Source organism: Lissotriton vulgaris, chromosome 11 (genome assembly GCF_964263255.1).
Source record: "Lissotriton vulgaris chromosome 11, aLisVul1.2, whole genome shotgun sequence".
NCBI classification, from domain to species: domain Eukaryota; kingdom Metazoa; phylum Chordata; class Amphibia; order Caudata; family Salamandridae; genus Lissotriton; species Lissotriton vulgaris.
In genome coordinates, this window is record NC_141699.1 from 1,111,795,268 (window position 1) to 1,111,812,440 (window position 17,173).

Here is a 17,173-nt window from a genome sequence, read left to right on the forward strand (position 1 = left end):
TAGGGTCTCACAACATCGAAATCTGCACAGCATTGAGCAAAGTAATATAAGGGTTTGTCTGTCTGTCTTTCCGCAGGAGATCTTTGGGTACCGAGCCAGCGCCGGCTGGATTGCGCTGTGTGTTGCGGGGTACATCCTGTCCGGGGGAGTCCTTCTCCTGATCTTCTACTGGAAGCCAGAGTGGAGTGTGTGGGCGAACTGCACCCCCTGCTCCCTGAAGGAAGCCAATGTGGTCTTACTAAGAACAACGGTAGGTATCACTGCATTTATAGCCAAGAGACACCTGCGGGTGCGAGTCGTTGCGCTATATTAAGTGATAATAACATAACATCTCTGCTTCTGTGTATGAGAATAGAAATCAAGAAAAGCTTGAGCGTTAAATGTGAACACAGTTCTTGCATCACTCACGCATTTGCTGTGGTATCACTGAGCCTGAAGACTGTGGACTCCCATGTTTTATACTTTCAACAAACTCACGCTTTTGGACAGGAGAGGATCCTATTAACACCTTAGCTGCTTTGGAACGTCCAGCTTCAGTGCTGAACGTTCCATTGCGCAGGTGCAGTTGGAATGTCCAACGGCCGACGGCAGCACTCCCGAGGTAGCGGTGCCGTCGGCCGCTGGACGGGCGCAGCGCTTAAGGGGTTAATGAGCAGAATTGTTTCCACCCACTCGTTAACATTCACTCATTAGTAACAATTCATCCAGTCACTGCAGTCTACTTACAACACCTCACCATTCCATATTCAAACACACCCTCTCACATCCACCATCCCACCTATAGAGTGCCATCAACCCACCTTTCTATTGTTCACCCAGTTGAGCAAATTACACACTATTATTTATTTAAATATTGGAAAGTCATATCATGTGCTGTATGCCACCTATCAGGCTCTTCAAATTGCTTTCAATTACCTTCTCACCATTCACCTGAAAATTCCCTCATCCATCCACCAACTTGTTCACCGACCCTCTAATCCCATTGACCTATTTCCCACATTCGCCCAACCACATTCACTCACCTTCAACCACTTGCCCGTTCACCTTGAAATTCCACCCTCCCATATTACAGAATGCCATTAAGCATTTTATTAGCTGAGCACCTCTTTTCCCCCAGTTCCTGAGGACTACGCTGCAGCCTCTCCTCAGCTCATGCTCCGCCTCTTCACCCTGCACCAATGGGAAGCCACCTAAAAACTGAGAATTCTGCTTCATTGCCCGGTGTCCCAGTTCCCACGCCATACACTCAAAATGTCTCTTGCTCATGGTTTGAATGGAACACGGGTGTGCCATATATATAAACCACCATATAATGCGTTGCCAAACTAGCAAAGCAGTTGATTCCCCAGAGTGGCTCAACCAATAGGATATGAGTAAACCTGGGCGAAGTTCGCGAAGTAGCGCTATGCGTAGGTAGTCGAAGTGCACTTTGCACTACGCGAACTGCGTAGTACCCTGTTCGCGATGATTGCACAGTGCCGGATGCTTGTCCGCACTGTACAATCATTGAAAACTGCATCTTGCACAGTACGAGCTGTCGTTTTCTGCCGCTCGAGTAGATTTTTACTCGACCAGCAGCTTTCTCAACGCGGACTGGTAGTTTCTCATTGCGAGCGGTCGCGAGCATACGCGACCACTCGCAATGAGAAACCTGACCTTCCTGCATTGAGAATCTCGCCGGGAAGTTTACTTTCCATGCTTGCGATCGGCAACTTGATGTTGCTGATCGCGAACTAGGAAAAAGTCTCGCCGGGGTGTCATTTTGCTTGCTCGCGGTCGCCAACGTGACGTTGAGGACTGTGAGCTAGCAAAAAATGACTGCTACGCGGGGTTTGCACTGTGCTACCTGCAATCCGCGTTGTGCGAAGTAGCGCAAACTTCGCAAACTATGCGAGCGTAGTGTAGTGCTTTGCCCAGGGTTAGATATGAGCATTTAATGTGATGGGGAAATTGTTGCCTTGATGAACAATGCTCTACTGAAATCACCAAGACGTTGCTCACTATGAAGTGTCTGAGTTTTTCTCATCTTCCTTACATGGGTTCTATTTCTTAATGATAATAATATCTTGCCTTTACCTCTTGCTTAATTTTTATTTTTTAATTTTATTTTTTAACATATGTGTTTAATTTCCTAGGACTACTTAAAAAAGTACACCCGAAAAAAGGTGCAGTGGATGCACTTAAAAAAGTTCAGAGATTTGCTGAGCACTGATCACCCGGTCATTGCCGATGAGAAGTCGATCGTAAATCGGGCAATCAGGAAGCCAGACCTGAAAGTAAGGAATTGGATGAATAAACATTCATTGTGTCTCCTGATTCTTCTCACATTATCTTTTCACTTGAATAAAATGTAGAAATACATGATCACTCATTGTAAGGTTGATACCAAATTTAAATATTGACGTGTAGTGAACTGTTCTTTCTCGCTCAAGACTGGCAGTTCGTGTATCATGAAATTGATATTGTTCTTTCACTGTTTTGTTGAGTTCAGCACAAAGAATATTAAATTCAATGAATTTTGCAAACCCTTTTAGATGTCTGATGAAGGTCCATGTTAGGACCGAAACTTGATGCAAGGCTGTGGTCAAAGCTACAGTATTTTTGATAAAATAAAGGATGTGTTTGGTTTTTTGACCCTCTATTGCTGATGCAAATCATCATGGAAGAAGCCAGTATGTGATATAAGACTTTTCCCGGCTCATGCCTAGCAGCAGCCCAATTGGTAACATTTGAGTTTAAGCAAGATTTGTAGGGGGCCAGAAAAAAATAGTAATTCTCCAGGCAGCACAGAAGTCCTTTCAGATTTAGTAAAGCCATCTTCGGCAGTAAACAACAGGCCAAACCAGCAGCAGCCCTCTGATAGTCCTTCCGCAGGTCAAAAAATGGAGCTGAAGAGTGGGTCTAAGGATCCCTTTTTTTATACTTAATGGCTTCTTTGAAGTTGGAGAAGTTTCTAGAAGTTTCTCGTTGAAGTGCTTGGAATTTTCTGTTTCATCTGCCCTAGCTCCAAGAAGGCTGCGGAGAAAATGCGGTGGTGACAAGTCATGTGTGTGAAGGTAAAGCACAGTCTATTTCGTTGCTAGCCAGGCTCTGCCCAGCTCTGCCCCCATCCTGCCAGCAGATGGCCCATTCAGGCATCCCTAAACCCTCTATTGTGTAACAGTCTGGGAGGAATTCACAGGGGCTTATTTACAAGCCCCTTGCACCTCCAGTATATCACTTTTTCCTGTATTAAAATTGATGCACCAGCGACACAAGGGGCTTGTAAATAAGATCCACAAAGTCCAACTGCCGACTACATACAGTCATGTGACCTATAACAAGCGATGGGCGCCAAAGAGAAAAGAGAAGGAAATTGACAACTTTTCTAAAAGTGCCATTTTTAAAATGGTAATTTAAAATCTGGCTTTATCTTTGTAGAGGAGTTTAATAACAAATTCATAGATACCAAGTGCAAAGAGCTCACATGTCCCCAGTTAAAAAAAATAGCACTTATAAAAATGTGATCAGGCAACCCAATTTTATTCTATTCAACAGGTTGGCCTCACAGTATTGAAAAAATAATGTAGAAGGTTTTCACTTCCAGAACAAGTAAAACTTAAAAGTGCATGTCCATCCATTTAATTACAATGCAGCCTGCCCTATGGGCTATCTAGGGCCTGTCTCAGGGGTCACTTATATGCAATAAAAGGGAGTTTATATGGCCCGGTGGTTGACCCTAAGGTTATTCCTCTGGATACTGTTATCAAAGATCACAATTCTGTGCCACTGCCCCTCTGGTAACTTGTGTGAACAGATATTCGACTCTTGCCTCTCCTCCACCAAGCCCCTGTTCTAAGAAGGGCTCTTTGAAGTCTAGAGAGGCCACAGTTTCTATTATCCAGCGCACTTTGCTTCCGTTAGCGGCCACCACCATTGTCAATACGCATAATGTACCGGACACTGCTAGTACAGCCCACCTGGTGGAAATCCTCCAGGCCGAGGTGATTGATCTAAGATCAAAACTAGCTAAACTCTCTGGAGATTGGGGAACTGGTATCTCCTGTAAAGCCACCAGACCCTAGATTCTCCCTACAAGTATCTCACCCTTCTTATGTGTCTCTAATAGACAAAAGAAACAGACTGGACAAGCATCTGCAATGCAATAGGTCTCGCATTTGCCAAAGTTATTGAAGTTTGTAAATGACAATCTTTTACCTATGTGTTTTGGTGTGGAGTTTAGTGGATGTATGTGGTGTGGAGTGGATGGAAATATGGGGGTTTTATTGGAATGGTTAGTTGTGGATTTGTGTGGAGTGGATTTGTGGAGTGGAATCATGTGGCATGGTGAATTGATGGGTGTGAAAGCTGTAAAGAATAGATAGAAGGGAAGATAGAGAGGGACAGGTAGTTCATGCATGAAACTTTGAATGAATCTGAGACAGTTGCAGAAAGAGTATGTGAGAAAGAGAGAAAGAGGGGAGAACAGGCCACAGACACATAAAGAGAGAGCGTCTGGGTACACAAAAGAGACCCGAAGAAGAGGAGGAGAGCATGGCTTTGAGGGAGAGATACATTGAAAAGACACAGGAAAGAAACTGTGCTTAGTATGTGTGAAGCGGCGGTACAGAGAGGAGACAGGGAGTGGGTCGGGTGAGAGTGGGCTGTGGGATTGTGAGATGAGAGGGGGCTGTGTGAGGGAGAGATGAGGGGGCAGTGTGAGGGAGAGATGAGGGGGCAGTGGCTGAGTGAGGGAGAGATGAGGGGGCAGTGCGAGGGAGAGATGAGGGGGCTGTCTGAGGGAAAGATGAGGGGACTGTGTGAGGGAAAGATGAGGGGGCAGTGTGAGGGAGAGATGAGGGGGAAGTGGCAGTGTGAGGGAGAGATGAGGGGGCAGTGTGAGGGAGAGATGAGGGGGCAGTGGCTCAGTGAGGGAGAGATGAGGGGGCAGTGTGAGGGAGAGATGAGGGGGCTGTGTGAGGGAAAGATGAGGGGGCAGTAAGAGGGAGAGATGAGGGGGCAGTGTGAGGGAGAGATGAGGGGGCAGTGGCTCAGTGAGGGAGAGATGAGGGGGCAGTGCAAGGGAGAGATGAGGGGGCTGTGTGAGGGAAAGATGAGGGGGCAGTGTGAGGGAGAGATGAGGGGGGAGTGGCAGTGTGAGGGAGAGATGAGGGGGCAGTGGGTGTGTGAGGGAGAGATGAGGGGCAGTGGCTGTGTGAGGGAGAGGTGAGGTGAGGGGGCAGTGGCAGTGTGAGGGAGAGGTGAGGGGGCAGTGGGAAGTGGCTGAGTGAGGGAGAGATGAGGGGGCACTGTGAGGGAGAGACGAGGGGGCTGTGTGAGGGAAAGATGAGGGGGCAGTGTGAGGGAGAGGTGAGGGGCAGTGGCAGTGTGAGGGAAAGATGAGGGGGCAGTGTGAGGGAGAGATGAGGGGGCAGTGTGAGGGAGAGATGAGGGGGCAGTGTGAGGGAGAGGTGAGGGGGCAGTGGCAGTGTGAGGGAGAGATGAGGGGGCAGTAGGTGTGTGAGGGAGAGATGAGGGGGCAGTGTGAGGGAGAGATGAGGGGGCAGTGTGAGGGAGAGATGAGGGGGCAGTGTGAGGGAGAGGTGAGGGGGCAGTGGCAGTGTGAGGGAGAGATGAGGGGGCAGTAGGTGTGTGAGGGAGAGATGAGGGGGCAGTGTGAGGGAGAGGTGAGGGGGCAGTGGCAGTGTGAGGGAAAGATGAGGGGGCAGTGTGAGGGAGAGATGAGGGGGCAGTGTGAGGGAGAGATGAGGGGGCAGTGTGAGGGAGAGGTGAGGGGGCAGTGGCAGTGTGAGGGAGAGATGAGGGGGCAGTGGCTGTGTGAGGGAGAGGTGAGGGGGCAGTGGCAGTGTGAGGGAAAGATGAGGGGGCAGTGTGAGGGAGAGATGAGGGGGCAGTGTGAGGGAGAGGTGAGGGGGCAGTGGCAGTGTGAGGGAGAGATGAGGGGGCAGTGGGTGTGTGAGGGAGAGATGAGGGGGCAGTGGGTGTGTGAGGGAGAGATGAGGGGGCAGTGTGAGGGAGAGATGAGGGGGCAGTGTGAGGGAGAGATGAGGGGGCAGTGTGAGGGAGAGGTGAGGGGGCAGTGGCAGTGTGAGGGAGAGATGAGGGGGCAGTAGGTGTGTGAGGGAGAGATGAGGGGGCAGTGTGAGGGAGAGGTGAGGGGGCAGTGGCAGTGTGAGGGAAAGATGAGGGGGCAGTGTGAGGGAGAGATGAGGGGGCAGTGTGAGGGAGAGATGAGGGGGCAGTGTGAGGGAGAGGTGAGGGGGCAGTGGCAGTGTGAGGGAGAGATGAGGGGGCAGTGGCTGTGTGAGGGAGAGGTGAGGGGGCAGTGGCAGTGTGAGGGAAAGATGAGGGGGCAGTGTGAGGGAGAGATGAGGGGGCAGTGTGAGGGAGAGGTGAGGGGGCAGTGGCAGTGTGAGGGAGAGATGAGGGGGCAGTGGGTGTGTGAGGGAGAGATGAGGGGGCAGTGGGTGTGTAAGGGAGAGATGAGGGGGCAGTGGGTGTGTGAGGGAGAGATGAGGGGGCAGTGTGAGGGAGAGGTGAGGGGGCAGTGGCAGTGTGAGGGAGAGGTGAGGGGGCAGTGGCAGTGTGAGGGAGAGATGAGGGGGCAGTGGCTGTGTGAGGGAGAGTGGACAGGGTTAGTGGAAGGGAGAGATGCATTGGATTGGAATTGTTTGTTGTGGTTTTGGGTGGTGTGAGGTTGCATAGTGGAAATATGTGGTATGTCAGTGACATAGATTTGAAAGTTGTTTTTTAGAATTACTTCTTATCCATGCTTAAAATTTGTCAGAGAGGATGTTTTTCCTCCTCGTGTCTTCACTACCCAGGCCTCGGCTTCCCAAAATGGAACCCAGGGTCCTCCATGTAATGTATCATTGCAGGAACACTCATTCATTGTGCATTCCCAGCACACGTTGTCCAGCACAGTTACTGCTTTGCATTGGACCCATGTATTCAGTACACTCACTCAGCAAGTACCTCAGCACAGAAGCCTTTCTACCTTTAACACACACACTCACCATGTGTTCACTGCATAAGACTTCACCTTTCATGTATCGTACTCCACGCAGGCACACTCGCACCCATCACATGCCGGAGCCACACGTGCACTGCAGAGCACTGCATCTCTCGTAATGTGTTCTTCACAGGCATGCATACCCTTAGTACAGGTACTAACAACACCTGCACTGCACAGCATGCCCCATCCTTGCACTGTACCCTTCCCAGGCACACACACATCCCACACTGATCACTACTCCTATGCTGCGCAGCACCCCACAACTACCTGAAGAAGGCCAAGGGTGAGTTAAGCACACAGCCGCAGAACTTCTAAAAAGATGAGTGAACCTGTAGACATCACTCCTGTGACACAAGGTAAAAGACTTGTCTACTACTACCGATCACTACACGGTATATGAATGGATGGATGGATGGATGGATGGATGGGTGGGTGGGTGGGTGAGTGGGTGGATGGATGGATGGACGGACGGATGGACGGATGGACGGACGGACGGACGGACGGACGGACGGACGGATGGAAGGGTGAATTTGATCTTTCCTAAGGAGGGTCAGGTTTGTTCACTTCATGTACTCTGTGTATTTAAATGTGAGGATAAAGTGGGAGATGTTCAGGTGCTGTACTGTTGGTAGTAACAGCGGTGATGATGCTGGCAATAGTAGGGTAATGGTGTTGGTAATGCGGTAATCATTTTTTATTCAAAGGTGTTCTTCTTAGTTCAAGTGTTACTGTTAAACAACTTAATGGTACTTAATTTACCATCTTAGAAAGAAGGATAAAAAACGAATTTGGTCTCGTTGGGATTTTAAATTGTGGCTTGCAGATGCCACAACATTGTTACTACAAGTGGTTATGTCGTTGAGCACACTTTGCCAGTTTGAGGAAGGTTACATAGTGGTATTTATTTGGGGGGGGGGGGGCTAGAAGTTGCAAACGGAGTGTAATTATCAGAATACATTTAATTCACCTGTGCCTTCTGGGATGCAGCAGTGCTGTTAAAATGCAATCCCCATCTTCTTGGCTCTTGTTCATCGCTCTCGTGATTCGCCGCGAGGTCCTTCTCTCTTATAAGATGCTGATTGTGTGTAGCACACTCTTACCTTTTCTAAATGCTTTAAATGACCAGTATTGCCATCACCCAATGCAATGCTTCTACTATTACACAATTTACTGGTACTGAATGTACCGACCTCAGAAGGATGGAATGCAAACGACCTTAATCAGCCTTGACCTCTTGACCTTCCAATCTCTGCCTGTTTCAGTGGTGAGTGTTCAACTCGCTGAGCCATCCTCCCACCTCACTATGTTGATAGGCTCTGCCGGGAATCGCCCATCTTTCTCCTGAAGTGAATGCAAGCGATGCAACGGAGGCGGCTCCTCTAAAGAGGCTTCCACATCTTAGGGCTCTCTGCACCTGTCACGTGAGCATTCCTTCCCCCGTTATATCAAAGGCCCTCCCCAGACCCACGCCCGGTGCCGGCGCAGCCAACGCACGCCCGGTGCCGGCGCAGCCCACGCACGCCCGGTGCCAGCGCAGCCCACGCACGCCCGGTGCCAGCGCAGCCCACCCACGCCCGGTGCCGGCGCAGCCCGCGCACGCCCGGTGCCGGCGCAGCCCACCCACGCCCGGTGCCGGCGCAGCCCGCGCACGCCCGGTGCCGGCGCAGCCCACGCACGCCCGGTGCCAGCGCAGCCCACGCACGCCCGGTGCCAGCGCAGCCCACCCACGCCCGGTGCCGGCGCAGCCCGCGCACGCCCGGTGCCGGCGCAGCCCACCCACGCCCGGTGCCGGCGCAGCCCGCGCACGCCCGGTGCCGGCGCAGCCCGCGCACGCCCGGTGCCGGCGCCGCCCACGCACGCCCGGTGCCGGCGCAGCCCACGCACGCCCGGTGCCAGCGCAGCCCACGCACGCCCGGTGCCAGCGCAGCACGCACGCCCGGTGCCGGCGCGACCCACGCCCGGTGCCGGCGCAGCCCACGCACGCCCGGTGCCAGCGCGACCCACGCCCGGTGCCGGCGCAGCCCACGCACGCCCGGTGCCGGCGCAGCCCACGCACGCCCGGTGCCCGCGCACTGCCAGGGGCAGGGAGCAGCAAAAGTTATCCTGCAATATTTCAACCCATCTTCGATAACCTCCAGAGGCCTTTGTTTGAGTCAATTCTCCTACAGCTAACAAATGTCAGCATTCATTTGTTTGCAGGCACATATAGGCGGCTGCCAATCAAAATGCTTGGAAGCACGTGTAGTAAAATAAAAATGCACCCGATGCCCGTGTAAAACGCCCTGACACCTTCGGGTGGAGTTCGCGCTATATAAAACGTGACAAAATCAAACAAAAAGAAAAAATATTGCACAATACTATATTAAAAAGCACAAGATTACTGAACACCCAAAACTGGCCCGAGCTATGTTGCAACATTATGTTAGGAACATAAATTAAAAGAAATTCTTTCTTACTATAGGAAAGTTCTTCCCAGAGAGGGATCGTAGGTTTGTCTACTGGAAGTTTTGACTCCTGGTAAGGTAGCGCACAGGGCTAATGTGCCTGCTGCAAAGAACGGACACCCCGCAGGTAATTAAATGCATATAATATAATTCGGTCAGAGGGTTACTGGTTTCGTCTGAGATCCTTTTGTTACTTGCAGTTAAAATTCTAACATCGAAAAGTGAGCTACTACCTGTTATCAAGGAGCTGTGTGCAAACTACAAGGTATAGATTAGAAAGTTATGATTTTTTCCGTGTCTTCCATTGTCCCAATGTAGGAAAGGGTTCATTTGGGTAGAACTCGGTTCTGATTGTTAAAGGGAACCCCAACCATGGTGTTCAGTTTTAAATCCTGAGTTTGTGCTTCTCCAGACCAAGCCCTCTTAAACTATGCTGTCCACCAGCGACTCCTGCACCTTGTGGTCCTTTGTCTTATGTAACATCTCCTAAACACAGGTTTACAAACCTATGCTTGCCTCTGTGTCGTGTGTGTGATGTAGAGTGCTCTGACACCCTACACTGATGTGAGTGGCGCTATGAAATTCATTAAATGCATGAGAGAGAGAGCGGTTTTGGAGACTTCAGGGGCGCTGTGATAGGGTGGCAGTGAGGGGATCCGTGGTGGAGGTGGTCATGGGGGGGGGGGGGGGGGGGGGGGGCAACAAACATTGCCGCACTGGGCGCCACCAGTGCAAAAGCCGACGGCTACTTACTCCCGTCTCGCATGACCTTTTAGGTATTACCATCACGGGGGGGTTCTCGCACCTACTACCTGTATAATGTCTACAATCCAGTGGTCGGCGGGAAGGGGGTGGGACACAGGTGACGCAAGGTTTCATTTTGCATAGGGACCTTTTTGATTCCCTTGATTCTGTCAACATTGCTGGCGACGTCACCACCACATATGAGCCAATGGCAGCATTTCTTCCATTGCTGCGAAAGATGCCCATATTGCCCCAGTGAACCGATGGTCGTGTGCTGCCCTCCACCTCTTGTCTTTTATGTTATCCTATGGCTCGAGGGTTTGCAACAGCCGTACACTATTCGATCCGCGAGCCGGCCATACCTATAATCGACTCTGCTCAATTAATAGAATCGACTCTTTTCGAACCCCCTTTCTCTCTGAGGTTGTCTGGTCGACATGAAGGTACTAGGAAGGGTAGATACCGACCAGACCACATTCTTTTGTTCAATAAAAGGATTACTTTGCCATTTAGTTAACACTTACTACCAATTTGCTTCCCTCGAATGGTAGACGTAGGGAAAAGTGGGGCTGTGTTGCTGTGAACCCGGATATTAGGGACATAAGAACCAGGCTCTCATGGGTGGTACAAAGGGGTAAGACGGCTTCACGCTCATGCGGGCTGCGGATCAGGTACAGAGTCCCACGGTTGCTTGGATAAATGGAAACCAGTTTAAAATTTAGGGGAATGTCTTACTCTGTGTCCTGAGCTCACTTGAGCGTCATCGAGCTCTCGAGAGTGGTGACTTGGCCTTATCAAAATTTGGAGAAAGGAATATAAACTGGCTCAACTCAAAGCACTCTGGGAATGGGATACACAAGTCTGGAAAAATATATGTGAGGCAGCCACTCTTAAAGATACTAAAAAGTTTTGGAGGTTGGTGGCCAGTGGCGGGCACCCAAACTTTTAGCTGATTCCATCACCCCTGACGTATGGCACACACAATTCTCTGGCCTTTATGACCATTCGTTGGGCAGGCATCTGAAGTAGAGGTCCAGACAATCTTAGAGAGCCAGTGTCCATCCACCCAATTTAGATGGAGAGGCGTGAGCCTGTGTGCGGCAATAAAAGCTATAGCGACTAGTAAAGCCGCCGGGCCCGATGGCGTCCCGAATGAACTCTCTTTATGATACATTGATGGCCGGGCTTTGTATCTTAACAAATTGTTAAATTGTATTCTGGAGGTGGCCAGGATTCCCTGTAGTTAGAAGGCAGCAGGAATTGCTTCATCTTTAAACTATAGACCAATAAGCCTCGTCAATTTAGCCCAAAAGGTTTTATCTAGGCAGATCTTAGGAAAACTGGAGTTTTGCATCGATGACCACCAGACCCTTTCATACCTGAGAGTCGGGTTTAGGAGAATAATAAGCATGATTGATCAGGTCTATAGGTTCCGCACCATTTGCTGGAAGACCGTAGTCCTCCAATTGGCCCATTTCTACTTAGTCTTCGTGGACCTAAAGTTCGCCTTTGACTTCGTCCCCTGAGGCAAGTTGTGTGTGGTCCTGATTGAAAATGGGATCCTGCTCGACCCCTTAGGCGTCCTGGTCCACCTGCATCAGGACACCTTTGCCCAAGTTCGAGGGGGCTCGGGAGGCGAGCTGACTAAACGGTCAGACGTCTACAGAGGTGTCTGTCAGGGGTATGTCCTCGCTCCAACCAAATTTTCTTTATATCTTAATGATGTGGTCTCCTATTTGGAGATGGAGCGAGTGATGCCCCCTTAGTGGCTGGTCACAAGGGTTCCATTTAACTCTTCGCAGTACACACCTTATTGGTGTCGAAGATGCCTAGTGGCTTGCAACACCTGGTGGATGGGTGTGTGGCTTTTTGTGCTGGTGATCAATCACTCTAGAACAAAGTTTTTGACCAGTAGCCCACGTAAATCATTGGGCGGTACGACAATGCTTGAGGGCGATGCACTCAACAAGGTCCCCGAGTTTCATTACTTAGTAAGCAAACTAACTAGTTCAATGTCATCGTTGCCCCAAGAGCAGCCTGAACCTAACCCAGCACTCTGCAGCTATTCGAAGACTCTAGAAGACTTCCCAAGTCATGTATGTCTCACCAGCGTTAAAGGCATCCAGGGCAAAGGCAGTGGGAAGTGTAAGTATGGGCGGAAATATGGGGCTCCACTAGTCTGACCTCATTCGGAGTAGCCGAGAACACCTTTTTGAGATCCCTAGTCAGCCTCCCTAAAAATACTCAGCTAGGCCCATTACATCAAGACATGGGTATTAAACCAGTGGCCCACAAGTCCCAGCTTAGACCACAACTGTACTGGTGCTGGCTGGAATCGACTCCGGCTCTAAAGGACCAGCGTGAAGCTCTGCAAGAAGTGGTGGTCCTGGATGAATTTGGTAGGGTCAAGTGGGTCAGCTATGCCAAGGATTTCCTGACCAAGATCGGGCTGGGAGAATTCGGGTCCACCACCCCTCTATGAAAAACTTACCAGGTGCCCACTTTAAGGATGCCTTCTCGGAGCACATATATGGCAACGGAATGAGGAATGCGAGTCAAGGCTCTTAAACCTGCAACATTTTAGATTTCAAGCCTGATATTGAATTTGAACCATTCCTAGATTATATCCGTTTGTTTGCAGCAAGACAATTGCATCTCAAATTTCAATATAGTACGTTACCACTCCTTTCTCTACAAGCCAAATGGAATCCCCAATCTGCTCTGAGTACCATCTGCCCGTCATGCCGGCAGGCAGAAGAGTCTCTGGTTCAATTCATCGTCTTCTGCCCTGACTATGTTCAGGCACAGAAAAGCCTGGATTATTCCGATTTGTAACCAACTCTGTTGCAGACAGTTTCAAGTAGTCCTTGGGGTCCTTCCTTCAGAGCATTGGCAGTCAGCCATTTGTGCAGTTGCTAAATTCCTACACTGGAGTTGGAGCAATTCTAGAAAGATGCTGCAATCGTGGAAGGATGCCGCAATCGTGGAAGGATGCCGCAATTGTGGAAGGATGCCGCAATTGTGGAAGGATGCCGCAATTGTGGAAGGATGCCGCAATTGTGGAAGGATGCCGCAATTGTGGAAGGATCCCGCAATTGTGGAAGGATCCCGCAATTGTGGAAGGATGCCGCAATTGTGGAAGGGTGCCGCAATTGTGGAAGGGTGCCGCAATTGTGGAAGGGTGCCGCAATTGTGGAAGGGTGCCGCAATTGTGGAAGGGTGCCGCAATTGTGGAAGGGTGCCGCAATTGTGGAAGGGTGCCACAATTGTGGAAGGGTGCTGCAATCGTGGAAGGGTGCCGCAATCGTGGAAGGATGCCGCAGTCGTTTAAGGGTGCCGCAGTCGTTTAAGGGTGCCGCAATTGTGGAAGGGTGCCGCAATTGTGGAAGGGTGCCGCAATTGTGGAAGGGTGCTGCAATCGTGGAAGGATGCCGAAACTGTTGAAAGATGCTACAATCGTAGAAGGATGCTGCAATCGTGGAAGGATGCCACAGTCGTTGAAAGATGCCGCAATCGTTGAAAGATGCCGCAATCGTTGAAAGATGCCGCAATCGTTGAAAGATGCCGCAATCGTGGAAGGATGCCGCAATCGTTGAAAGATGCCGCAATCGTAGAAGGATGCCACAATCGTAGAAAGAGCTTTGCCTCTTTTGTGAGGGTTGTCAGGGGACTTGATCATGTGATTGTTTTTTATTTATATTTCCTCCCCCACGACACGCCTCTTACCTTTGTTGGTTATACCTTTCTATGATCTAATCTGAGCAATTTGCTGATAACTATGAGTGCATCTACAACTGCATATTCTAAAGTATATGACATCTCATTATCATGAAGGCTACTATGGACTTTCCTTTTCACGATTCCTCAATGGATTTTAGATTTTTATATGAAATGTTTAGTTTTAAATGTCTTTTATTTTTATGGTTGATCATCTATAAGAGCCAAGTTTTGATGTTTCATGCTTTTTTAATGTCATACATTCACCCCAGTACAGAGATCTGGGCCTAAATCCATCGTTTTTTTCCCTCACCTTGCCATTCTAGTTTGGACCCCTCTCTGCCTCTGCCTTGAGTGGTTCGCTCCCCTGTGTCTCTGCCGAGACTCGGTATCGTACATGCTGCTTTGATTTAAGTGTGCCATTGTTTACTCTTGTTTTTGCCTGATATTTAATAGCGCTTGCCTGCCTGTACCATCTCCGCTCCGCAATTCGATTTCAGCGCGATATACCCCCGGCGCCCTGCTCTGCTCCCCCCTCCATTTTGTCCCTGTTGTTGTTGTTGTGCTTGCTGAGCCCGCCCCGCCTCCCAGCTGAACAGCCCTCGCCCCTCCCCCTCCACTATCCATATATGACAGTAGTTCCCGCGCGCAGCGTTCACGCGCAGCGACCGCGCCCAATCCGCGCCGAAGGTGCGCCAAAGGTAAGCCCGTCTACGCCCGTCCGCGCCTGGACCGCGCCCAGCGCCATACCCCCTGCCCCTCGCGCTGCCCAGCCCCCCCGCATTACCTACGATGCCACCACCCTCCTAGCCCTCAACCCTGGTCGCGCCCCCAACTGCGTCCAAGCCGCTCCTGGACGCACCCATGGTCCGTTCTCCTGCCTCTCCTGCAAATTTAGCGGCACCAACAACATCTCCGCTACGACCACACCACAGAGTCCCGACCCCAATCACCTACAATGCATCTTGCTCAACACCCGCTCGGTCCACAGGCACGCCATTGACCTCTGGAACCTCCTAGACACCATCTCTCCTGAAGTCGCCTTCCTAACGGAAACATGGATGAACGCTTCCTCCGCCCCTGACATCGCCATCGCTATCCCTGATGACTATAAGATCACACGCAAGGACCGCACCGACCATAAAGGAGGAGGAATCGCTATCGTCCATAAGAAATCCATCCGCATCTCTACCAGCTCCGACGCCAACCTCGCTAACTCCGAACACCTTCACTTCCAGATCCACATCGACCCCAAGACTACTCTCAGAGGCACCCTCCTCTACAGACCACCAGGACCCCGCGCTAAATTCAGTGAAGACATCACGGACTTCATCACCCCACACGCGCTCCCCTCCAAAGACTACATCCTTCTGGGAGACCTCAACTTCCACCTTGAAAAGGTCAACGACCGCAACACCACCACCCTCTTAGACAACCTCGCGAACCTCGGACTTAAACAACTGGTCACTTCCCCCACCCACATCGCAGGTCACACACTCGACCCCATCTTCACCTCCAGCAACCATGTCTCCTTCAGCCACACTACGGATCTCATCTGGACTGACCACAGCTGCGTTCACTTCACCTACAACAAGCCGAAACACATCATCCACCTCCAACCAACTCTACAAAGAAACTGGAACAAAATCACCACGGATCAGATCTCCACATCACTCCTTCGAACCTCCCCAGCCCTCTCTTCTAACGCCAACAAAGCCGCCTCCAACCTCACCCTTTGGTTATCCAACACCGCCGACACCTTAGCACCACTGAAAAAACGTCAACACAAACTTGGCAACAAGAAGGCCTCATGGTTCAACGATGATCTCAAGAAGTCCAAGAAACTATACCGCTCCCTTGAAAAGGCCTGGAAAAAAGACCCATCCACCAGCAACAAGGACGCCTTCAAAAGCGCCACCCGTACTCACCACCAACTGATCCGAAAAGCCAAGAAAACAGCATTCAAGGATCGACTGGACAAAAACGCCCACAACAGCAAGGAACTTTTCAACATCGTCAAGGAATTTTCCAACCCCTCGGCCAACTCCAACGACATCACCCCCTCTCAAACCCTCTGCGACTCCCTAGCCTCTTTTTTCCACAACAAGATTGCTGACATCCACAACAGCTTTGACAACCAACCCGGAAGCCAACCCACCCTACCATCTGCTGACCATCTTCCCCCCGTAAACACCCTTAACGCCTGGAACCCAATCTCCACTGAGGACACCATCCGCCTGATGAATTCCATCCACTCTGGATCCCCCACAGACCCATGCCCTCACCACATCTTCAACAAAGCAGACTCCGTCATAGCTCCGCACCTCCGAGACGTCATCAACTGCTCCTTCAACTCCGCGACCTTCCCAGAAATCTGGAAACACGCTGAACTCACCGCCCTTCTGAAAAAACCAACAGCGGACCCCACCGATCTCAAAAACTACCGCCCCATCTCGCTTCTTCCATTCCCGGCCAAAGTCATCGAGAAAGCCGTCAACAACCAGCTCGCCGCCTTCCTCGAAGCCAACAAATCACTCGACCCCTCACAATCTGGCTTCCGAGCCAAACACAGCACCGAGACCGCCCTCATCGCAGCAACAGACGACATTCGTACTCTACTGGACAATGGAGACACAGTCGCCCTCATCCTCCTCGACCTCTCTGCAGCCTTCGACACAGTCTGCCACAGCACCCTTTTACAACGCCTCAGAAACATCGGAATCCAAGGAAAAGTACTGGAATGGATCACCTCGTTCCTCACCGGAAGAACCCAGAAAGTCCGCCTCCCACCATTCAAGTCCGAGGCCTCTGAAATCATCTGCGGCGTGCCTCAAGGATCCTCACTCAGTCCCACCCTCTTCAACGTATACATGAGCCCCCTCGCGGCCATCGCACGCCAACACAACCTCAACATCATCTCTTACGCGGACGACACTCAACTGATCCTTTCTCTCACCAAGGACCCCAACACCGCCAAAACTAACCTACACCAAGGAATGAAAGAAGTCGCCGAATGGATGAAACAAAGCCGTCTGAAACTGAACTCAGACAAAACAGAAGTCCTCATCTTAGGTACATCCCCCTCTGCATGGGACGACTCCTGGTGGCCGGAAGCCCTCGGAAAAGCACCCATCCCGACAGACCACGCACGGAACCTTGGCGTCATCCTGGATTCTTCACTCTCCATGAACAGACAAGTCAACGCCGTATCCTCTTCCTGCTTTAACATTCTTCGCATGCTCAGAAAAACATT

General features: G+C 50.8%; 1 protein-coding gene across 1 annotated transcript in view; it reads left to right on the forward strand.

Moving 5' to 3' along the window:
- Window positions 1–17,173, forward strand: part of LOC147684264 (putative cation-transporting ATPase 13A4) — a 164,019-nt gene that overhangs the window by 19,253 nt on the left and 127,593 nt on the right. Inside the window, exons 2-3 of the mRNA XM_086944658.1 lie at window positions 77–250; window positions 2,136–2,276. Of these exons, the coding sequence (XP_086800784.1) occupies window positions 77–250; window positions 2,136–2,276 (315 nt within the window). The remainder of the gene's footprint in view (window positions 1–76; window positions 251–2,135; window positions 2,277–17,173) is intronic.